The sequence below is a fragment of the Amblyraja radiata genome, chromosome 25, assembly GCF_010909765.2.
Source record: "Amblyraja radiata isolate CabotCenter1 chromosome 25, sAmbRad1.1.pri, whole genome shotgun sequence".
Classification (NCBI taxonomy): Eukaryota; Metazoa; Chordata; class Chondrichthyes; order Rajiformes; family Rajidae; genus Amblyraja; species Amblyraja radiata.
This window is the reverse complement of record NC_045980.1, coordinates 26617078-26643308: the sequence shown is the minus strand read 5'-3', so window position 1 is coordinate 26643308 and position 26231 is coordinate 26617078. Positions and strand designations below refer to the sequence as shown.

The 26231-nt window shown below is 40.0% G+C and overlaps 1 protein-coding gene across 2 annotated transcripts in view; it reads right to left on the bottom strand.

Annotated features, from left to right (window-relative positions):
- LOC116987498 (septin-2) overlaps positions 1–26231 on the bottom strand; it is a 93720-nt gene that overhangs the window by 65315 nt on the left and 2174 nt on the right. The window contains exons 2-5 of one of the 2 annotated variants that reach the window (XM_033043564.1): positions 18352–18400; positions 12860–12959; positions 11810–11896; positions 9138–9261 (exon numbers count right to left, since the gene is read on the bottom strand). In XM_033043564.1, coding sequence (XP_032899455.1) covers positions 9138–9261; positions 11810–11896; positions 12860–12959; positions 18352–18372 — 332 coding nt within the window. In that variant the 5' untranslated portion in view covers positions 18373–18400. Of the gene's footprint in view, positions 1–2877; positions 2910–9137; positions 9262–11809; positions 11897–12859; positions 12960–18351; positions 18401–26231 lie in introns of those variants that run through there. The other variant, XM_033043565.1, reaches the window with a different exon arrangement.

The following is a 26231-nucleotide window of genomic DNA, read 5'->3' as shown; positions in this document are numbered from 1 at the left end:
GACACTTACTAAAATTCCCCTTCAAAATTGCAACAGAAAAATTCAAGTATCTGGGTATTCAAATTACGAGAAGACACAAATCATTATTTAGTGCCAATTTTATACCACTATTAAATAAACTGAATGATATGATTAAATTTTGGAAAACGCTTCCGCTCTCATTGATAGGTAGAATTAACGCTATAAAAATGACTTTCTTACCACAATTAATATATTTGTTTCAAGCGATCCCAATATATATTCCAAAATATTTTTTCAAAAAACTAGATTCCACTATCACTAATTTTATATGGGATTACAAAACACATAGAATTCAACGAAAGCATTTGTGCAAATCTAAAGAAGTTGGGGGTTTATCATTACCTAACTTTATGTATTACTACTGGGCAGTGCATATTAAGAACATAATGTACTGGCTGGATAGTTCCACTCAGCAGTTGGAGTGGATAAGAATGGAGAAAGAGGAGTGCTATCCGCACGATATAGGAACGATCCTGCTCTCACCGATAAAATTGAATAGTATAATATATAAGAAGAACCCAATTATTCACAATATAATAAGAATTTGGAAACAAATAAAAGTATCCTTGAAATTAAATAATTTATCAGTACTAACCCCACTATTGAACAACCCCGCATTCAAACCTTCTCTCATCGACAACACATATCAACAATGGGATAGACTGGGGATTAGGAAAGTAGGGGATATGAATGAATTGGGCAAACTGTTATCATTTCAACAATTAAAATTTAAATTTAAATTGAAGGATAATCAATATTTTAAATATATACAGGTATGTGACTTTATGAAGAAATATACACATAGATTTCAAACTATATTTTTAGACCCTTTAGAAGAAGCAATGAATATTAAGGCTGATTCACAAAAATTAATATCATACTTTTATAATAATATATTATATAGAGAATCACCCTCAACAGAAGCACTAAGGGAAGATTGGGAACAGGAGCTAATGATAAAGATCTCGAAGGATAGATGGGAAAAGTATTTGATGAATACACATAACTGTTCTATTAATGCAAGACATAATTTAATTCAATTCAAATTATTACATAGACTATATTATTCAAAAACGAGGTTGAATAAATGTTATCCAAACGTCTCTCCCAGATGCGATAAATGTTTGTTTCAAAACGCTAATATAACACATTCATTTGTAGGATGTACAAAGTTGAATAAATTTTGGAGTGATATATTTGATATATTTACAAAGCTCTTCAAGTCAAGAATAGAACCCAAAATGGAATGGATTATATTTGGAATAATAGGAGAAGATACCAATTTAAATAAAGACCAAAATGTTTTTTTTAATTATGGGTTAATAATTGGAAAGAAATTGATATTTAAATTTTGGAAAAATACAACCATACCAACTGTTAAAATGTGGATTAGGAATATGATGGACATAGCACGCCTTGAAGAAATGAGACTCCGACTAATAGATAAATATGACCAATTCTTAAGGAGTTGGTCTCCTTTCATCGACTTTTTGGAATCATGTGATGCAGCGGTACCATAAGGATTGCTGATTTCAGTTCATGACGTGGATAGATCAACATCTCCGAATATAGATTTGAAAAATTCTCTTTTAAGGGGCCTTCTCTTCTATTTCTACATTCCACTTTTTATTTTTTATTTTATTTTTTTATTTTTTATATACACACTTCACGTTTTTCTACTCTCTACTATCTATTTTTCCACTTTCTATTGTTTTCTTTTTCTTGTCTTGCTTACTTCCTTCTCATAACATAAAACTAGAGGTTGTACATAGAATGGATTACGGTATGACATAGTTGGCACCTAAAATTAGGTGCCACTGTATTGTTTTGTACTGTATTAACTTCTAATAAAATAAACAAATATATTTTTTTTTTTTAAATAAAGAATTTTAACATGATACTTTTATCCCTGCCCTGTATTCTGTCCGCTAAACAGTCCTCTATCCATACTAAGATAATTGCTTTAACTCCATAAACCTTGTGTAGAACCTTTTATGTAGCATTTTGTCAAATGGCTTTTTGGAAATCCAAAATAGACAACAGTTGTTAGTTGCCCCCTAGTCTGAAAAAGGGTTCCTGACCAGAAACATCGCCTATCCATGTTCTCCAGAGATGTTGCCTGTCCCGCTGAGTTACGTCAGTATTTTGTATTCTATACAGATCCAGCATCTGTAGTTCCTTGTCTCTGTTAGTTGCCCTTTATCTGTTTCACTAGTTAAGTCCTCAAAGATCCTTACAAATTGGTAAAATAAAATGTTCCTTTCATAAAGTTATGCTGCCTACTTACAATGTGCTCTAGCTACTGTTAATACATCTTTAATAATGGATTCCATCTTTTTTGCAATATTGCTGCTCGGCTGTCACCTTTAGCTCCCTCCTTTATGTTTTCCTCGTTTCTTTAATGAATCTGTTACATTTGCTGTTTTCCAATTTGCTGAAATCTTTCCAGGCTCAAGGAAATTTTGGAAGATGACAACCACCTGCTATTCCTGCGTCTGCTTTTTTTAGAAACCGTGCAGAAAGACTTTCAGCTCCAGAGGAAATGTCAGTTGTTAGTCCCAGGTGATGTTACTCGGTAGTAATGGTGTCATTCATTGTCTTCATCCTCGCTCATTCATTCCTTGGTTATTTAGAATGTTTCTCGTATATTGTACTATTCTAAATATTATCCAACATTTCTCCTTTTCTTGATTCCTTGTTACTAATTCTACTGTCACAGCTTTTAAGGAACTTTTACTTGTGCTACTCTCTTTCTTATTAGATACTTATAGATCTTAGTCTGTTTTTATCTTCCAGTAGCTTTCTCGTTCTATTTTCTCCTACCTTTTCAAGTCAATCTTTTGCTGGTTTCTCTACCAATCCTCACTGTTCATTTATAAGCTTTTTCTTCTAACCCAATATTTCTATACTTTTTCAATCAAATGGTTAGATCATTTCTCCTGTGTTATGTTCGGTTTTTTTTTAAACATTTATTGAGAAACATGTACTATGTATCATGAAATGTGGATGATATCAAATAATCTCACCATTCCATGACCCATACTTGGGGGAGTGTAACGCAAGTGCATTTTGCACAACAGCTTGATTAAGTTCAAATGTGAATCTCTTTCCATCTATCAACCAGATCACATGTTCTGCCAAGGTTCACCGGTAAATGCTGGCCACTCAGGGAATGTTCTGGAGAATCTCCAGCATTTGTGAAAGTAAATCTCAACAAAAATCAATGTTTTAAGGAAAGAATGGAGCAGAGGGACAATCTATTTTAAAATTAAAATTAAATTTGCAGAGCTAACTGACCCACCACTTTGAGCTGCACTGGACTAATGCCATTAAAAACACCAAGGGGAGGAGCCACCTGCATCCTGAGGCCCCTTTGATCATTTTTTGTGGGATGGAGGTCACATTTTTAAAACATTCTGGGAGCCAATTCAAACACACCCAATCCCAAAACACATTACTTACTAGCTGTACAGCTTCAGTGTTAGGAGAAATGCAAGACAGACAGCTCGAGACTGATGCCTTGGATGATCCTAGATTAAACCTTCTCTGTGAACTGGGTGGAAGAAGCAATGTCACTGCAGCTGCTCTGGATTAAGATCCAATTCACTGATCGTTGTTGGAAGAGCAAATTTCAAAAACATATTTCCAACAAATCAGTGTTTTATTGATATGAATAGAGGAAAGGAAAATACATCACTATCCTGCACTATGTTTCCTCTAACTTCTCATGACAACTGGGAAAAGAAGAAAGACACCAGGAAATTAATCTGTAGAGAAAATGAAATGTATCTAGGGAATAACAACCAGCAAGAAAACAACTGCAATAATTATAAATATTATATATATATAAATAAAGACAGCACTGAAAAAATGTAGCGATATAGGTGATATATTATTTGAAAGTGGATTTTTTTTTTAAATTGGAAATAATTATGCAGCAGGTGTACATTCCAATTCCCTTATACACTGAATTCTTTGTCTCCAGCGCTCTTACTCAACACAGTATTTTAAAATAATTCTCCAATATCTACACGTGTGAATGTAAGCCAAGTGTCACAACAATTAAAGTCCTTGTGCACTGGATTCTGTAATACCAGTCACTTCAACGTGCTTCTTCCCAATTACAACAAGGCAGGCTACTTTAAAATGAACCTCAATCAAAGTCAGCATATCTTACATGATATAAATGAATTGAATGCAATTGACAAATAAATCCAATCTTCACCTTATTGTCAGAACTCTGCAGTCCTTAATTGTCCATTGATAAGAGGAACCACTACATCGTTACGTCTCTTGAGAAGGTATTGGTAAGCTGTCTTGAGCTGCTACATTGTGGGTTTTCCAATGATGCATTGTGGTAGAGGGTTGCTTGACTTTGACCCAGTGTCAAAGGAATGTATTTGTAAAATCCCTTTGTTCAATCTCAAAATGCTCCCATAACTGAATAATGGTTGTTCTCTAACCACTATTTCCTGGAGGTGTTCCCTAGCTCAAAATGGTCTTCCCACTTCCCAAGAAGTTCAAGCTTGAAAGGGCATATCCATAACCTTCTACACACTAACTTTTAGAGTTTAAAAAACAGTAGAGGAAGTCAACATGCCAGGCAGCACCTGTGGTGGGAATGGACACAAACAGAACCTTTGTTCAGACTTTGAATGTTATACTCATCAAATTTCACAGAGTAAATGTGCTGAACACACAGTTTATGCACTATCATAAGGAATAGTAGAATTAAGCCATTCGGCCCATCAAGTCTACTCTGCCATTCAATCATGGCTGATCTCTCTCTCTCCTAACCCCATTCTCATGCTTTCTCCCCAGAACTTCTGACAGCTGTACTAATCCTTAATTATGAAAGAATAAAAACAAGACTATAATTTACATTAGGCAATTATTATTTTGCACAAGCAGGGAATACAGATTCATTATTCAAAGGACAATTAATATAGTGTTTCTGCAGATATTCAGCAATTAAACCCGCACGGTCTCTGAAAGCTGAACTGGAATTGTTTCAATTAATGAGGCAAGGCATCACAGAGCTCACGCAAGTAACAATGGTTATTTCAGAGAGAGCTGAAAGTTTCTGATCCTTTCCCCACACGATGGGCTGTAGCTAGATCATGAGGTGGAGGTTAATCAGTATTCCTAGCCATTTCTCCATTTCCAATTGATGTTGAGTGAACCAAACTTCAAATGTGAGCTAGGTACACAAAATTGCTGGGGAAACTCAGCGGGTGCAGCAGCATCTATGGAGCGAAGGAAATAGGCGACGTTTCGGGCCGAAACCCTTCTTCAGACCCGTGCAGCCTTCAAATGTGAGCTGCACGGTGCATCCCAGAGTTTCTGCACTACTGCTGGCCACATGCACTGTATTATCTGTCACTATCCCTGCATTAATTTGTCTTTTCAACGGATCAACTGTATCGTTCAGCAGTGAAACTGACATGGCTATCTTTATTTTCACATTTTTTCCCCAACTCACTGCTATTAAATGAACTGTGTGACCAAAGTGCAAAATTACACATTTATTTTAAACTAAATAATCCAAACTGACAAGCCAAGTGCAATCAAGGGAATTTCAAGATGTTGAGACATCAAGTAAGGTACTAAACCCCCCCATCAAGTACCCCAACGAAAACCATCAACGTAAGATTAACTGGAAAGTAATATAATTTATTATTCACAAATCTTTGCTGGGTGAATGTTGTTGCCGACTTTTATCCTTGGACTGCATCAGTCATCGCAAGTATTGCTAAGTACAGGACTTGCATTTTTTAATACATTTAAATCAATAATTAATTTTCATTCCAAAGGCTTCAAGTGCTGCCTTTCTGATAGAATTCAGAAAATTCTAGCCTCTGTAGGTCAGACAGCGTCTATGGAGACAGAAAGAGTTTATGTTTCAGGTCAATGACTGAAACATACTTTGCTGTAAATATGCCTTGCCTTCAGTGAAAATTCATGAAGTGATCATTTAAATCATATTACACTGAATTCACTGGTAAAAGTCACTTGTCATTTTCTTTGTTATCCTGAATAATTGAAATATTTGGATTAGTCATACAGTATGGAAACAGGCCCTTCAACCCAATCTTTCCATGCCGACAAAGTTTCTCCATCTACACTCGTCCGACTTGCTGCCGTTTCGCCCATATCTCTCTAAACCTTTCCAATTGCATTCTAAATGCTGTAATAGTACCTGCCTCAAATACCTCCACTGAGAGATCGTTCCTTATACCGTATGTGGAAGAAGTTGTCCCTCAGGTTCCTATTAAATCTTTCCCCTCTTACTGGTTCTTGATTCCCCTATTCTGGGTAACTGGGTAACAGACTGTGCATTTACCCGACCCTACCCATGATCTTATACAACTCTATAACTGCCTCCTCCCATCCCCCATCCTCCTGAGCTCCAAGGTATAAAGTGCTAGCCTGCCCAACCTATCCCTACAGCTCAGGGAGATGTTGCCTCACCTCAGGATAGTGGTTCTATGTCTATCAAGGATGTTGGATCCTCCATACAGCAGGTTAGCTGTGTGAGTGACAGGGACCAACACCCTTGGTCAGCCAGGATGGAAATCTGCTTGGCAAGGGGCAAAAGCACTTAATGCTGTGGGGGTTCAGAGTGAGTTATTGTAAATAGACACAAACTGTCAGCTTGCAGGGATTTCCAGTGAGGTTTCGGAGACATGTTTAGTCTGCAGAAACCAATTATAAGCTTGTTCTATTTGCAATGTACATAAATATGCATTTGATAATTCTAATGGTTCAACATATTTACACCCAGTTACAAAGCCAATACTGGAAAAAACAACTAATAAAAAAATCAATAATGGTAGGTAGTGATGCTATTAAAACATACATCTTCATCTCTCCCCCCATCCCCCCGTTTATGTCCAGCAATGAACTTTGTCTAAACAAATCTCCACCTACAAAACTGGCCAACATCGCAGTTCATAAATGATAGTCCCCTTCTTTTTCAAAATTGCAATGGATTTCCTGTGCAGCATTCCTGCAATTCAGTAGATACGATGCATTCATAGTTTTGCCAAATCATTCCATTTGATTATGTGTAAGAAAGAACTGCAGATGCTGGTTAAATGGAAGGCAAACACAAAATGCTGGAGGAACTCAGTGAGGTGAGGCAGCATCTATGGAGAGAAGGAATGGGCGATGTTTCGGGTCGAGACCCTTCTTCAGTCTGATGTCAGGGGAGGGGGCGAGACAAAGATAGAAGGTAGGCGGAGACAGTAAGACTAGTTGGAGAACTGGGATGGGGAAGGAGAGCGAAAGCAAGGGCTATCTGAAGGTAGAGAAGTCAATGTTCATACCGCTTGAACCAAGAGTGAGGCCCAAGCGAAATATGAGGTGCTGTTCCTCCAATTTGCGCTGGACCACACTCTGACAATAGAGGAGGCCCAGGACAGAAAGCTCAGATTTGGAATGGGCAAAACGGGGAGCAAACACAAATGAAACCACAACAAATGTTCATCATGTGCGAGGTACTCTCAGGGCTGCTGTACTTGGTGCAAGGGGGGCCTGTTCCTCCCTCTTACGCCTCAGGGATCACCCGGGCCATCTTAATGTTCATCTGGGGTTCGAGGATGGACCGGGTGCGACGGGCCACAATACACAAGATGGCAGACAATGGGGGGGGGGGAAAAGCATGCCCAACGTCGCCACAGCTCACCAACAAGCACCAAGACCTGGTTTGGCTGGTGGTGAGGGGAGCCCTCCCAGTCAGATTCTTCCTGCACCGTCAGAACCTCACCACCAGCGCACACTGCCCTCGGGACTGTTGCTATGGAGAGGAGACGGTTGCCCACCCCTTTGCAGAGTGTGGATTTGCAAAGCAAGTCTGGAGAGGTTTGCAAGGGTCCCTATCACGGTTTATTCCGAACAGCTCAGTCACAGGCGACTCTGTGATTTACGGACTGTTCCCAGGGACACATTCAGAGAGTGACATCGAGTGCTGCTGGAAGGTCATCACCTCTGTGAAAGACGCTCTTTGGTCTGCCTGAGCTTTGTTGACCTCCCAACGGAGCGAGATGTCCGTCCGGGAATGTTGCCCATGGGCTGAAGACTACAGGAGTACATGCTGACAGACACACTGACGCTTGGTGCAGCCAACGCCAAGGCTCGGTAGGGGAGGACCACATTCCAAGGTCCTTCCGCTGCTGGACATGGGGGGGTAGGGTGTGGTGGAGTCACCCCTCAAAAATAAAGGAAGGGATTCCACACCAGTGGGCCACATGAGTGGCAAGGGTGGGGGATAAATTTGTATAAACAGTATTGAAAATTTGTACAGTCTCCGTGAATGTCGGATGAAATTTTTTGCACGGTACCGGTGTTGCATGTATTTATTACTTGAATAAAGTCTACTTTGAAATTAAAATTAATTGAAATTCAAAGCACAAGGAAACAAAATTAGAATAAGGAGATTTAAAATGCCCTCATCTTTAACTTTCCCGTAATGAGCTTAGGATTTCCTTAGCAACCAAAGTGGCACCAATTAATACACTAAAGGCAGAAAATCTCGACTCAACCCAATGAAAGAAAAACAGGCAACTCCTTAAGAAGAAATGCATTGATTGTAAGCATTGGATTGCAACACTTTCTTCTTGGCTAATTTTTCCAGAGGAAACTGTACAAAAGATTAAATTGACATTTATCTGGACTTTCACCAATTTCCTTTGTTAGATTTCATCTCTGCAATGGCACTATTCTAGTTTTGGAAAAGTTTACAATAAAATGTAACAAAATAACATTTTACACCATCATAACATTGATTTTAAATTACCGGTACTCTCCAGTAAAATTTTTATTAGCAAATTAAACATTCAATCTTAAACTGATCGTCGTCTAATTCTCGCGATGCCCATAGTTTCAAAACAAACAAAAACACACACGAACTGAAATAACAGTTAATTCTTAGTTAATTCACAACACAATTTAATTAAACCACAATTGGTTAAGAATTCCACAATGTAATTCCTGTGCACAGCAGCTGGCACCAACTCCAGCACTAATTAAAATCAATTGAGTGAAGATTCCACATTTGAGGAACTACAAGAAAATAGTTCACAGATACTGCTTTACGTAAGTAATTAGAAACGTACCAATCCTGACTGTTAATAGCATCACCATATCCTGGGGTATCCACAACCGTTAAGCGTAGCTTGACTCCCCGCTCCTCAATTTCAACTGTTGAGGCTTCAATTTGGACAGTTCTTTCAATCTTTTCTGTGAAAAGAATAGTTAACACTAAGTTAATTCTTGCCATAGAGGGAATGCAGAGAAGGTTCACCAGACTGATTCCTGGGATGTCAGGACTTTCATATGAAGAAAGACTGGATAGACTCGGCTTGTACTCGCTAGAATTTAGAAGATTGAGGGGGGATCTTATAGAAACTTACAAAATTCTTAAGCGGTTGGACAGGTTAGATGCAGGAAGATTGTTCCCGATGTTGGGGAAGTCCAGGACAAGGGGTCACAGTTTAAGGATAAAGGGGAAATCCTTTAGGACCGAGATGAGAAAAACATTTTTCACACAGAGAGTGGTGAATCTCTCGAACTCTCTGCCACAGAAGGTAGTTGAGGCCAGTTAATTGGCTATATTTAAGAGGGAGTTAGATGTGGCCCTTGTGGCTAAAGGGATCAGGGGGTATGGAGAGAAAGCAGGTACAGGATACTGATTTGGATGATCAGCCATGATCATATTGAATGGCGGTGCAGGCTCGAAGGGCCGAATGGCCTACTCCTGCACCTATTTTCTATGTTTCTAAGTTGACCAATTTGTTTTACAACCTCTTCCAATTCCAAATATATTATTGGACAATCTTCAAAACAGCCAATGATTTCTTTCAGGCTTGGGTTGAAACTTAGGATTTTAATAGAAAAATATACATTGATATTTGAGGTGCACAAGTTGCAAACAGTTGTGTACAGTTATATCACTGTGTCAGTCAAGTTCACAGGAACTGTCACTAAATCCCTATAAAATTATCACATTTTTAAACCCACATTTTGACTATATCCATATTCATAAAGTTATTAATCCAACCCATTTTCTCTTTGCAACCAGCAACATTTTTAACCTATATATCGATTTTTGAAGTTTTCTGTTTTTTTGCTCATGTTTCCTCATATTCCAGAGGAAGACATTTATTCTCACTAGCTTTCAGCTGGCTTTCAGATACTGATGTTTTTTTGTAAACAAACAGAACTATTAACAATTGAAGTCCACTGTCTTGAATTGATTCTTTTCTATTACAATCCGCACGGTGAATGGCCTCCAGTCATGAACTCTGACCAATTTCACAAATCTATCTACTGTGGACAAGCGATCAGTTTACTGTTCAACAAAGAATTGGTTGAACAAGGTTAGTCGCTCGCTCCTGAAAAGTATCAATCTTATGGTTAATTTTATATGAGATGAATGAGAAAAGCCCTTTAATCTCATGTGATAAGTGTATTTATCACTGGACATGTCGCTTCCAGTACAATGTTTGCAAAATATAAAACTTTACGACCTGAAATAAATTTTGTGTGACTATTTAAGGAACTGCAACTGGACAACTTCGAAATAAGTGGAGGTCATTAGAAAATGAGCTTAGGGCCATAATTTATCAGAATTGAGCCAGAATCTTTACACAATTCGATACACATAGCAATCATTTTTCCATGGACTGTCACATATTATTCTCATCCAACTCAATGATTTATTATCTATTAGAGATGTGTTCGTTTTTGGAGGGGAGTGGGGGGGGGGGGGGGGGGGGAGAGAGAGTTAGATTTTAAAAGAGATGCAAAGGAAAGGAGTCCAACATAAATATTTAGTTAAACTCGATAGCACCTTGCTATGCCTCAACTGTGGGATGTTATCAAATTATCTGAGAAAAACAATGATATTTTGGAAAAAGCACATTAACTCCAAACACATGAAGTAGTTTTGATAACCAGTACTATAGCTATCACATTACACTCAACAAATGGATTTGAGTATGACAGACAGCTCATGAGCCTTGACCTCAAAACACAGAGGGCGACATTTTCAGAACAATAAACACCAGCTTCGAATGTATTGCAGCTGCAGTTTTTAATTTTTAGTCATCCCCCCCAATGTCCACTTCTCCACTTTCCTTTCCCTAAAGCAGTTAACTATTACTGGGTGCAATTGTTTTGGAACTCAAAGTCACTCAAAAATGTTTTTTTTGTTTGAACATAAATTGGGAGTTCTATTGATTATTCAGCCACTTATGACCCACACCCCAAGCCTTTTAGTTTAGAGGTACAGCGTGGAAACAGGCCTTTTGGCCCACCAAGTCTGCACTAACCAGCGATCCCCATGCATTAACACTATCCTACACACACTAGGGACAATTTACACGTACCAAGCCAATTAACCTCCAAACCTGCACGTCTTTGGAGTGTGGGAGGAAACCGAATATCTCGGAGAAAACCCACGCGGTCAAGGGGAGAACATACAAACTCTGTACAGACAACCACCCATAGTCAGGATCGAACCCGGGTCTCCGGCCTGCCTCATATTATATCTGTAGCAAACACATTTCAAAATGCATATTTGTAGCTGTTTCTTTCTTTGCTGTTCCGCAAGGCCAATTAAGTTATCTAAACTTGTACCCTAGCATAGATAAACAAATTCAGCAGGTCAGCAATTAATAAGCATTGCACATTTGTGGTAAAACACTATAACCTTTATTGCTGTTGTGATGTCATATGTACATTACTGATAGTCCATATTTTAGGAAATGTCCCATATTTCATTCACCTGCAGCCCCAGGTACATAGCGTTCAGGATAGAGGTCCGTCAGGAACAGGCTGTTGATCAATGTAGACTTTCCAAGGCCAGACTCACCTGAGGAATGAGGAATAGAGGAAAATAAAATCATAAGAGTAATGAGATGTGCGGCTAAAGAAGTGTGCACAAACTAAAAATAAATGGATGTACTTGAGACGTGGAAACAATTTTTTTAAATCTTCATGATTCACATGTTTTGTTTTGTGAAATTTCAATTAACAGGAAATGTTATCGTGATAGATATGTTTTATTTAATTGAATGTACAACACTGCCAGGAATAAATGACATCACCCTGACAAACATTTTGAAAAATTGTCAAATTACACTAGGCCATTTATTCAAAGGTCTACGAGTGATTTTCAATTTGTACTCAGAACAATTTACAAGCAAAAAATGCTACAGTTGGAACAGAGCAGCTCAACAGCTATCAAAACAATCATTCATTTAGTCTTTGAAACTAACTAGCATTAGATGCAAAAATCAATTTTAAATAGTTTTATAAGAATTCATAAACAGTGCGCTACCCATCGTCAGATTTTTGTTTAATTGTACATGTAAGAATGTGACATAATTTGGAAGATTATTCACAAAATCACTCAGCCTCCTAATGATATGAACTGCCAGTCTATTGCAACGTAATTGAGTCATGGAAGTTATGAATAAAATTCATTCTGGGAAAAAAAGGTAACCGCACAAATTACAGAATCTGAGGAGAACTGGAGAAGTGAAATTGGTTTAATTTCCTGGAGATGGCATCCATCAGGACCACACTAATAGAGGACCTTGTTTCTTACGGTGAGAACAAGAAGAGGATTAAGATTAACTGGAATGACAGTTACAAACAATTTGAAAGACAGATAACAAGTCTTCTCTCCTAATAAATGATCATTTATACATTTAAATAAATTTCCAATGTCTACCTTAAAATTTGTTGAACTGAGTATCACAGAATGAAATTTAGTTAACAAGCTTTATAATAGCTCACATCCATATGTAACCTAAAAGGCAAGAAAACCTACCAACTACCATCAACGTGAATTCAAATCCTTTCTTCACGGACTTCCTATGGACCTGGTTGGGCAGATTTGCAAATCCCACATAACCAGCAACATCTGGAAACTGTCAAGAGAGAAAAGGATTCCAGGCTATGCGATTACTGAAGAAAATATAATGGAAATCTGGGAAAGATGGACTGCACCACAAGCATTTCTCCATCCCTGCATCCCCCTTCATTTTTGCACTCACACACATACATACCATACAACCACTGGCAAGCCACCAAAAACATTCACTCGCCCCGACCTAGATTTCCCATTATTGTTTTTAAAATAAAATGCTGGAGTAACTCAGCGGGTCAGGCAGTATCTGTGGAGGGAATGGGAGGGGTGATTGATATTCTCTCCACAGATACTGTCTGACCCACCAAGATACTCCAACACTTTGTATTTTGCTCAAGATGCCAGTATCTGGTGTTTCTTGTGTCTTCACTGTTCTTAAGATGATCTATGCCGACCCACTGCCATTGCAACTGAATGTGTTGGGGAAGGAGCCATTTTCCACTATCATATTGGACACCATCATCTGTACAAACAGTGCAAAAGATTTCCATTCTGGCATTTGAAATAAACAAATATATATTTAATTATCAGCTAATCATAATCCCAATAAGAAACACCAAACTACTCGATGGTATCACTTATTTAATGTCAGTTTGTAGGAGGGGTAAAGAAGTTGCAATAATTCAGCTGTCTTCTCTATGGTGCTAGTAGGGTCCTGCATTACTTTATTATGGGGATGGGAGATAAGCATACGGAGAAGGGGAAAAGAGCTGGGTGACTAGGTTGTTGCAAGATGGTGAGTGAAAAGCTTTTTTCTTTGAAATTGAATAATTTCAACCCACCATTGGGTTATGTGTAGGAAAGAATTGCAGGTGCCAGTTTAAATTGAAGGTAGACACAAAATGCTGGAGCAACTCAGCGGGTCTGGCAGCATCTCCGGAGAGAAGGAATGGGTGACGTTTTGGGGTCGAGACCCTTCTTCAGACCGAACCATTGAGTTATTCTGTAAGCCTTCAACTAGGGTAGCTTACAACCCAAAAGTATGAACAATGAATTTTCCAATTTCAAGTTTACCCCCCCCCCCCCCCACCCCGAACCTCACCACTTTTTCCTGCCCCTCGGTGGACACTCTCACCATTTTCCACCCAGTAACCCTGCTTCTTCCCTCTCCTCTGTTTGCTCATTTCCCATGTCCAAGTCACATATTTGCTTTTTTATTCTTATCTCGTTCCTCTCCACCATGTCCCCTTCCATCCATATCCCTCCGGCTTTATATTTCACACCTCCTCTTCTTTCCTTATCTGACACCATTTTATCTTCTTTTCACCTCCAGCCTCTGTCACTAACTAAATCATACTGTTAATCACACCCCCTTACCAAGTGTGCACTCTCACTTGCCAAGCTTTCCCAATCCACACAGTTTTCCCCTCCTACAACATCAGTCTGAGGGACAGTCCCAACCCAAAATGTCATCTGTCGATGTGGAGACCGCGGGGGAGCTGCGACGCAGAGATCACGTGGGCGTCAGTGGGCTAAACAAAATTGATTGTATAAGTGCGAGTGTACAAATGGCGCCCATTATATATATGTTGGGGAGTGCCTGTCCAAAAAAATTCCACAGATAAAGATCTTATATACTGAACCAAAACACGATGAAAATTGTGTCAAATAGCTTGTGAAACTTTTTTGGCAAAAAAACAAAATTACTATATTTCACTTTATTCCACTTCCCTCAGAAAAAATGCAAAATAAGCAGGCACATCCATAAATAACTTCACAATGCCGGGTCTTTGTACCAAACATTATGGAGGGCACTGTATTAAATCTTTCCTCCCTTTAAACCTGTGCCCTGTAATTCTTGATTCCCCTATCCTGGGAAAAGATTGTGCATTCATCCTACCTGTTATCTTGTAAACCTTTTCTGTATTGTTTCCATCTTAATGCATTTGTTCGTATAGCAAGGTGATCAAAATTGAATACAATATCCTGTGTGACTTCGCCAAAGATTTGTACAACTGTAACATAACATCCCAGCTTCTATACCAATCCCTTGACTGATGATGACAAGTGTGCCAAAAGCCTTCTTCACCATCTTACTATCGGAGATGCCTTTTTCAGGCAACAATGTACTCGTACTCCAAGATCCTTCTGCTCTTATCATTTTCCCCAAGGCTCTACCATTCACTGTGAATGTCCTGTCCTGGTTTGTATTCCCAACATGCAATATCTCACATTTATCTGATTTTCTCAACCCACTTGCCCAGCTGATCAAGATGCTGCTGTAATTCTGGATAAACATCCTCACTGGTTACAGTACAGGTGCACAACCTTTTATCCGAAAGCCTTGGGACCAGACACTTTTCGTAATTCTGAATTTTTTGGCCCCTCGGAATGGAAGATTTTTAACGTAGATTTTAACGGCTGGCTCAGTGGTAGAGTGCTCGGCTCATATACGCAAGGTCGCGAGTTTGAGTCTTCAATGTAGTTTTTTCTTGCAGAATAAATGTTTGTATGAAATGCAGTGTAGGATAGGTGTACTGACTGTGTGGGCAGAACTTTGGAAGCAATTGCCCACCAGTCTCAAAAGCCGCTGTGTCTCCCTGTCCCTGGGATAGCAGGGGGCGATCAAACAGCACAATACCCCCCTCCCCCTCCAACTCCAGAGGAATCCGCTCCCCGATGGGCCGCTACGGCGACAAGTGGCAGTTCGCCCACAGCCCGAGCTGCGCCCCCTCATCCGCCACCCCAAGAACAAGACGTACCTTGCACACCATCAGCTTCTGCCCCTACGGGGAGCGTGTTCCTCTGGAGTTGGAGCGGGGCTGGGCTGGAGTTGCTGATCTGGGATCTCCGTGCTTGCAGTGGGCCTGGGGGTCGGTGCCCCGATGAGGGGGCGCAGCTCGGGCTGTGGGCGAACTGCCACTTGTCGCCGTAGCGGCCCATCGGGGAGCGGCTTCTGGTGGTCCTGAAGTCTCCGGCCAGTTTGCAGTTTTCCTCTGGAGTTGGAACGGGGCTGGGCTGCTGCTGGCTGTGGGTCTCTGGGATCTCCGTGCTTGCAGTGGGCCTGGGGGTCGGTGTCCCGTTGGTCCTGATGTCTCCAGTGACTGGCACTGACCTGCTGGCATCGCCGACGTGAAGACAGTGCAAAGCCCCCGCACCGGTGCAATGGGCGGGGAGCTGGAGAGGGGAGGCAAGGGGTCACACACATGGCCGGGAAGCAGAGGGGTGTAGGTGGGATGAAACTGAAGGGAGCGACAATCTGCTGCTGCCTGCCCGCTGAGTTAAAAAGTTCCCACGCAAGACTCATGATACACTGTGTATCGCGAGTCTACCGTGGGAACTTTTTAACTCAGCGGGCAGGCAGCAGCAGATTGTCAATTATTAACCCTCCCGCGCAATATACCCTCACCTTCTCTTTTATGAATGGGGATTTAGTTCTCCTTTCTTCGAGGACCGACCGGAGGTTCCGCTGTCATCTCTGCGGGCCGCCCTCGGTGAACGTCTTCAAGGACCTTTCTTCAAGGACCTTCAAAATGTCCGCTCTTCGGAGCTTTTCGTTATTTGGATCTTCGGATAAAAGGTTGTGCACCTGTACTACCTATTTTAGTGTAATCTGCAAACTTACTAATTATGACTTGTATGTTCTCATGCAAATTTTTGGTGTAGATGACAAACAGCAATAGGCCCAGCAAAAACCCAAGGTACTCCGGAAGTCACACACCTCGAAAAGCAAACTTTAACCACCAACCACCCTTTCCTATCAGTACACCGATTCTGTATCCAGTTCCCCCATTCCAGAAACGTGCTGGAAGGTAGGCACTGGGTGAACAATGGGAATCAGGAAGGAAGTTGTTGACCATGTGGGAGAGATTAATTTATTTGAAATAAATGGAGGAATGTGATTGATGCGAATGCTCTAATAGTGGGCATAGACTAAATAAGCCAAGTGACCTTCTCCTTGCGAGAAAAATGGAAAACATGACTTACAACTATATCCTCCTGTGTAATCAAGTCATAACCCACTTTTGGCAATATTACGAAAAATTTTAATTACCCTAAGCAATACACTTCAATTTTCATTACAGCACAGACTTCATGTGCTGGTATGACCTGCTCGTCAAGCAGAACGCTTCCACTGCAGAGAAAGTTTCATCCAGCTGAATTGCTTCTCTAGTCTCACATTGCACTGTTAAAGCTGAACCCAACTTCCACTGGTAAAGCTGAATCCAACTCATTCGGATTCCATACAAATGTATTTGTATCTCCAGGGAGTTAGAAAAAACAGTTTGCATCAGCATTCTGGTGAAAGAAAAGGCACAGTCCATTGTAATGCTTACATGCACAATACATGGAACAAATGTTGCTGCAACATACCGAAATATGTACCAGATATCAGATTTTATGAACCATGCCGCCCCTCTTACAAGTACTGTCATAATTTTAGGTTTTGGCAAACCTTATCTCATTCTGTTATCTTCACATATTTTATTTTTAATAGTTTAGCAAGCCCAAATTCACCAGTTTTACAACAAATATTTGGCAGAGTTGGGCATAGATAACAAAGAATATATATACATTTGCAAATATACAGGAAATCAGGATTCATGTTTCAATAATCACTGCACTCAATGAACTGGTCTCCTCTCATACTACTCAATAACTAGTTGCAAATACTCGATCAGTTCTACCGAGCTAAATCAAATACTTAATAGTTGGAACAATTTCATTTACATAAGAATCATGAGGTGATCCAAGTTATTCACATCATTTATATGGACCAGTTGACTGGAAAGTAAATCAAATGGAAAATACATACAGATCTGAAATTGAGAATTCAATATTCATCATATCCTGCCAAATTAATTGCTATTGAATTAATTACTCATATTATTATTAACTTTCCATACAAGTCAGAATTTTTACACAAATTCCTATCTCCTCAAAGCAAATGTTTAATGATCGGATCCCCCATCTCTCCTCTCTCACTCATCTCCACAAATATATTCCTCAACCATGAGAAAAAGTGCACATCCTTTCTTCTGTTTACGTGCAATGAATACCGAGTCTGGACAAGTGCAAGTTCAAGTAGGTTTATTGTCATGTGCCCCTGATTAGACAATGAAATTCTTGCTTTGCTTCAGCACAACAGAACATAGTAGGCATTCACTACATTGACAATGGTTATTTAATGGCTTCACCTGCCTCACCATTCATACAAGCTAACACCTATGAATACATAATAAAGCTCAGAACTTGCAAAACACACACACACACACACACACACACACACACACACAAACAATAAATCTGTAAAAATCATACAGCAATATCTTTCAGGAATGTTCATATCAAGAGTTATTTTAAATAAACAGAATAATTTAATGAAAGAGGCCACTACTGGACCATTCCAGTAATGGAATGCTATCATAAAGCCACCCCATTAAGTTACTCACCTTTGCCTTTTCTGTTGACATACTGATATTTAACTTCACAGCTCACGACCTAAAGAAAAAAATACATCCATGCCATTAACAATACAGATCAGCAACCTCAACATTATCAGCACGTAACACTCAAAAAAATGGTCCTGTAAGCCATCCAAGTCACCAGGTAAATGCACTCCCAAGCCAAAACTAATTAGAGTCACAAATAGAACCACATCGTCATCACAAGTTAATATTGAAACAGATAAATAAACTTTCCTCAAAAAATATTAATATATATTCTGGGAGCAAGAACAAACACTTAATTATGGTGCAAAATCTGGGAGAAGTTATATCATCGCTGTACCAGAATAGTTAATAAGAAAGCCAATTTCCTCACTAAAGATTTAGCAACAGGGTTCAAACCTGGCTTTCTGACTTAACTACATTCACTAAATACACATTGCACAAATGCTTTCAGACAACATGTTGGTAGTTCATGTATTTAACTGTTAAATCTTCAAACAAATCAAGGACTACTGATGCAATACCACTCAAATGCAATACTTCATATTCATCCTCATCATCTCCGAAACCTTGATATGATGGATATAAAAGATCAAAAGCATGAGGAAAATAGAACACTCTCCTACCCAAATTGAGTGATCAGAAACAGAACAAGAGATTATCCTGACCCTGAATTCCCAAGTACACACCCTTTGTAAAAGGAAATATGCACTTCTATCAATTCTCACATTCAAGAAATTCAGGAACTCAACAAGTGATGACAATAAGGTTCGTTCTACAATGGCCAGAAACAATCGGATTATTTTTTTTACACAACTAGAAAGTCTTCGGCGACTCTTTTTCTAGTGATTTACCATCTTTTTTTCATTAACCTTACATCAATAACCCGTGCCTGCCTTCTCCCCATATCCCTTGATTCCACTAGCCCCTAGAGCTCTATCTAACTCTCTCTTAAATCCATCCAGTGATTTGGCCTCCACTGCCCTCTGTGGCAGGGAATGCCACAAATTCACAACTCACAAATTGAGACTGGGTGAAAAAGTTTTTTTGTCACGTCAGTCTTAAATGGCCTCCCCTGAGTGTGGACTCGACCAAGAATGGGAAGATTTTCCCTGCATCGACGTTGCGCAGAACTTTTATTGTTTTATATGGCTCAAAAAGATTCCCCTGCATAGTTGTAAAGTGCAGTGAATACAAGCCTTTCTCTGTGTGTGTGTGTGTGTGTGTGTGTGGGTGTGTGTGTGTGTGTGTGTGTGTGGTGTGTGTGTGGGGTGTGTGGTGTGTGTGGTGTGTGTGGTGTGTGTGGTGTGTGTGTGTGTGTGTGTGTGTGTGTGTGTGTGTGTGTGTGTGTGTGTGTGTGTGTGTGTGTGTGTGTGTGTGTGTGTGTGTGTGTGTGTGTGTGTGTGTGTGTGTGTGTGTGTGTGTGGACTTCGAGAATGAGCACGACTCTGGACTAAGCGGGACTTACGGAATGAGCATGACTCTGGAGTCAGCGGGACTTCCGGAATGAGCGTGACCTCTGGACTGAGCCATGGCTGGTGGGCTCACAATTCACTCAGCACAGCGTAGACTCACAGATCATTCAGCACGACATAGACTCACAATTCTGGACTCAACTCTCACTCACGTTCTTCCGGGCGGGCTGACTGACTCATAACCGGCATCCGGGGCTTTATTCTCCTGGTCCCCGGAAGGGGCGTTGCCTTTGTGGTGACTGACAGGCGAGAAGACCAATCTATTGATCTCACGATTTTTTTTAAACCTTCATAACTTTTCTATTATTTCACCGATCGGAACAAAACTTGGAGTCTTGAAGTAGAGGAGAACAGCGAGAAAGACGGCGAAAAAAATTATTGCGATATTGGGTAGCGATTTGCGCAAATTTATTTACAACGTAGACCGAAAGTGGTCAAGATGAGAGTATTAGTAATAATAGAGATATCTTCTGGCTCACCAGAAAGTTTTCAGATATTCTTTATTACACTGAGCAATCGGTGCATCACAAAGCACCTGTCATATCCAAAATGAAAAATGCGCAGAGGATTCTGGAGTTTTGACAACTACTGACCTGTACAAAGCTAATACCAGCCCGGCTCAATGATACAAACATCCCAGAATAAGCAAGTTCGGTATTCTGACTGTGCATGCCCAGGTCATAGGTCACTACCTATAAAACAGTCTCGGCAACGGTGGTGCTGCATTGTGTGCAGGCTTGCATTTCGTCTGTAGTCAGGGTCGGCTCTCAGTCGCTGCAGGTGCTCTTGAGTTGCTGTTGGGCCATCCCTGTCCCCAGGGTCCCGTCCCTGTCCGGAGCGGCCCTGGGCCGGCAGGGCGGCCCCGGACTTGCAGCCACTGGCTCCAGTTCGGCTCTGCCTATCCCGCCGGTTTGGCAGGCAGCCCTCCATCTCAACCACCCTCCCCTCAATCCAACACCGAGATCCTGCTGAAGATGATCAGCCGCTGGCCCTGCTTGAAGACGGGCGACTTGTAGCCGCTGCTGCTGGAGTCGTCCTGGTCACACAGAGAGTCTGCGGACGGTTTCCAGTCGGCCATGGACAGGCCGGGAGCACTTGCAAGTCACTCCCCCCCCCCCCCCCCCTTCTCCCACTGAAAAAAAGACAAAAAAAATTGGGCCCAAACTGTACTCACTGAATCTGCAGCGTTTCGTTCGATTTTTATTCAGAGCGTTCGACCTTTGACAAATCCCATGATTCCTTGCATTCTTTGGAATACCAAACTCACTATTCCCATGTTCCAGACACTTAAAGATCCCTTCATTCCTGACACAGCTGCTCAGTTGATCTGAATCCCACTGGCTCACTCATGTAATCAGTGCAAAAGATAAAACTACAGTATCTGGATTCTGAGTTTTTCGCCAGACTAATGAGCTTATCTGAAAGAAGATACTAATACAACTCTGAGCCTAAAAAAAAGTTTGATGAAATTAGAGGGTAGCTGCACAAAAAAGTTTCTTCCGAGTAAGATTTCATGATCCTTATAAATGTATGCATGAGATATAGATATCAAAACTTTACTCTGACAGTACCTACCTAACCAGTTCAATTTCTTTTTGAATGAAAGTAATAACAGTTACAGCTCGATCAGTTTATTATTCGACAGCAAAATTATCCCCAAAAATATGTTCTAGCATAACCATATTTAATGGACAAATTATTTTTCTATGTAACTCTTTGACAATAGAGATTTCAAAGGCAGAACTTTTATAGCAGAACATTAATTGGTGGCACTTCACAGCCAAATGTAGGGAGAGCATGATTACTTACACAGCCTTCATTCATTTGGAAGTTCTTCCACGTTACCGCATGCAATCCTCCTAAACTTGACTCGTATCACTTGAGTAACATCACTGCATTACCATGGCTGATGAAAACTGGATTGTCTTGCTAAACCTCTATGGCCTTCCAGGGACCCTCGCCACCCTTGCAGGTCAGAAAGAGGTTCATGTGCACCTCCTGATTAGTCCACCACATACTCAGAATAGCTACCTTTATATCAGCGAAACCAAGCATCTAGGCGACTGTTTCACAAAACACGCTCTTGGTCCACCAAGGCCTGCTGGACCACCAAATATTTTATCTCCCCTTCCCAATGCCATACCAACCTTTCTGTCCTGGGCCTCCTCCACTGTCAGAATGAGGCCATATGCATACTGGAGGAACAGCGACTCATATTCTGCTTGTGTAGCTCACCATCCAATTGAATGAAAAATGAATTATCAATTTTAGGTATCACACCATCTTTTTCTCCCTGCCCACTCTTATCTATGCACCCTCACCCCACCTGGTGCACACCCATTTCTCCTACTCTCCCTCCACAACTCCCTCCTGGCATACCTGTTCTTCAAATTCCTGTTAATGATTTGGAGGCTTACAGTACAATCCAAACAAATTTATCACCCACTTTTTATTTCTCAGTTCCACCCATATAGCATCACTGATTGATAGTTCATTAATGTCATCTTGGACTTCTGCCACAAGGTTCTACTTAATCAATAAAGCAATTCCTCCGAATGATGGACACAAAGAGCTGGAGTAACTTAGCGGGACAGACAGTATTTCTGGAGATAAGGACTTGGTGACGTTTCGGGTGGAGACTCTTCCCTTCTTCAGCAATTCCTCCTCCTCTTTTACCTCCCACCCCACACGCCAATGTTCCCCCACCTGTATCATCTCTACCCTGAAACAATGTTACCAGTCCTGCCTCGCCCTTAGCCAGGTTTCCATAATAAGAATAATGTCCCAGTCGCACAACCTATCCACACTCTGAGTTTGACGGCCTTACCTGCCAGACCCCTAGCATTAAACAAATGCGATTTAATCCAACTGATTTTCCTATAACCAGATAATGGGAATTTGTGTCATTAATTAAGAGACAAAGGTTGGTCAAGACACTGATAAAATTCACATATTTTCATTCAAATAGTAATTTGGATCATTTAATTTGGCTCAGTAAAACAAACGTTGCCCGTGCTTAATATCTTTTCCAACAGATGTCGCGGCCCATTGAACTTCACTCAGCCGTTAGCTTAATCACTCAAAGCCTGAACTGATTATCTGCAGACAAGATTTCAAGTTCCTCCACAACTAAACACCATATCCTAATATGGCAATGTTGCTTCCACCTCAATCACCCTTTCAAAATCTGCCTCACAAACCTAAAATAAATAGAACACAAGAATCAGGAGTAGGTTATTCAGCCCCTTGTACCCATTCTGCCATTCAATAAGATCACAGTTGATCATATACTTCAACCCCACTTTCCTACACTAATTCCGTTTGGCTCAATTACTTTAACACCCAAAAATCGGCTGATCGCCATCATAAAAATACTTAACATCATAATTAACCTACCTGATATATCTAAACTTTCTACCTGTTGTTGGTGAGAATGTCAATGACAGTAGTGGTAAGAATGTCCACAATCTTAAGGGCGACTACCTTCACTTTGAGGATTGTCTACATTCTGTTATATGGTTCTAACTTTGTGCCATAATAGGCCAGATTTGGAAAAGCTCCATCAACACAAAATATGACAATGAGGGGCAGTGTTCTTTCACAAATTATTATCACTGGAGGACAAGAATTGTGTAATGTGGGACATAAAGGTTCCAAACCCATATATAATATTGACCCAAATATGGTCACAAGAGCCAAATTCTAGATGTGACACAAAAGTGACTACTGTTGATTGTGACCAGGGGTGGTATCAGGAATCCTCGTCGAATTGAAATTCATGAGCATTAATGGAAAACGTACATACATCTAGGACATACATAACATAAAAGGTAGAAGTCAATCACTGCAAAAGGTTTCTGAGGGAATATCATGGGCCCAGCTACCTTCCACTGCTTCATCAATATCTTCCCTCATTATAAGAAGAAATTACTTTTGCTGATGATTACTAAATATATAAATCCAAGGTTTGCTTGGGGTTAGCATTGCTTATTGTTTGGGAAATTATGTCTCACAAATTTGAATGTGTTTTAAAATGACCAAGAGGATTGACACGCTGCAGATGTTGTCTACATTGACATATGGGATCCAGAGTGAATAGCCTATGAAAACACAATTGGCTTGGTGATAGGAGTGGGAGGTTCAGAGTCAGCCAGTCAAAGATTTACAGCATGGAAATGGGTCTTTCAGATAAACTCTCCCGTGCTGACCAAGATGCCTACCAGCTAATCCAAATTTCCCACATTTTGCGCATATTCCTCCACACCTTTCCTTTCCATGGACGTCACCTGCTAATAAGTGTGTGTCAGTGCATATATTCATAAGATCATGTCATAGGAGCAGAAATAGGCCAGTGGCCCATCGAGTCTACTCTGCCATTAAATCATGACTGATCTATCGTTCCTTCTGAACCCCATTCTGCCTTCTTCCCATAAACTTTGACACCCTTACTAATCAAGAACCTGTCATTCCCCGCTTTAAAAATACCCAAGGACTTGGTCTCCACATGCATCTGTGGCAATGAATTCCACAGATTCACCACCCTCTGACAAAAGATATTCCTCCTCATCTCCTTTGTAAAGGTACATCCTTTAATTCGGAGGCTATGACCTTTGATCCTAGGAGTGTCCCCTGATTCTATTATGATCTGGTCACTTAGTATTACTGATAATTTATTATGTTATTGATTGTATATTTTTGTTATTGCGTTAGTGGGCCGGTAAAGCTGCAGCAGCTAAGTTGTTATTTCTAAAAGTGTTCTTTTTTAATGTTGTGCTATTGATATATTTTCTCATTTTAATGGAATAATAATTTATAAATAAATAATCAATGCAATGGATACATTTATACAATGTGTATGTCACTAAAACTGTAAAGGGACAACAGTTATAAGAATTAAACAAATGTGGCTTTGCTTTGTCAAAAATAAAGGTTCAGTACTTCAAACGTTCTGCACAAATGAAAGGAAGATCGCATCCTCAGCTCTGCTGTGGAATGCAGATTAAGTTTGTATGATTATATGGAGCAGAAGTAACAAATCAGAGAGACTGGATTTATCATGGCATATCAGAGTATGCAAAAAGATTAGAGACAGGCAAGCTTAAAAATGGAGTAAGAAATCAAGATGTACAATACCATATAAAGAAGAAACACGATGGGAATTGAGTGTTATATTCACAGACATCAGTACCACTCCATCCCCCTCCCATCTTTACAATTGAAATAGAACAGGCACTTCATAAAGATTGAGCTGATGTTGGGGGTCCTATGCTTTGATTTCAAATTGGTTTATATATAGCAAACATTTCAACATGAAAGTCCAATTATCGGGTCTATATATGGTAGTTCTAATCAAAGTATAAAATTATACCTCCTAATTGGGTTTTCTGTCCCTTATTTACAACTTTAAGCCTTACACCAGGGTTGAACAAGTCTGGTATTTGTGAATCACTTGCCTTATCTGGAATGCTTCTATCTAAGTAATGAGATTGGAAGACAACAGAAATTCCTGCTCCAGCAAATTCCCAGCAACATGTTCACAATTTGAACAGACCCTAAACTATTAGTCTTTGTACATAATGCAAGTGAACACAAATCATACGAATGCAAGTTTTTTTTTGTTAAGGTCAAAGATAATTCAAGATGAACTAATAATCATTTGAATATTGTACACATCTGGATTCACCAAAATAATGGGATAAGATTATGAAGAGATCTAACAAGTAAAAGAACAATACATTCCTCTGCACAAATAATATGCTAGAAATAATGTTTACATCAACTCAAAATACCATTGACACTGGATGGAAAAGTAAAACTAGGATGCTTCGACTGACCACCATCTAGTGAGTAGAAGGTAGACTAAAATGCTGGTGAAACTCAGCAGGATATGCAGCATCTATGGGGTGAAGGAACATGTGACATTTCGGGTCGAGACCCTTCTTCAGACTGAAATTGATAATAAACAAAACTCTGTTGTGATCCAATTGATGCCAAAGATACCATTATCCACTTAATACAACTACATCCGGCATTTGTCCCATCCAGACATAGCTTTTAAAACAATAATGCAATATAAATAAAGTTAAATTACACATAAAGAATGCACTTTAAAGAAAAACAAGGACACAAACTTGGTTATTGTTCTGCATTGATTGTATATTTTTCATGAGATGGTAGTCCTTTTTTTAGTTCTGTATCTTGATCAGAAAGCAACAAGTTTTCACATCATTCACCCAGCAAATAAAGAGAATTAAGTGAGTAGAGAATTATGGGAATTGTCTTCTTAGAATTGTTTGTAAAAGTTTATTTCAATTTATAATATGAGAAACCATAGAATAAAAACATGAAGCCAGTCACATTTGAACCATTCCGAGGCATTTAAGTTTTAACATTACCTATCCAGTAAAG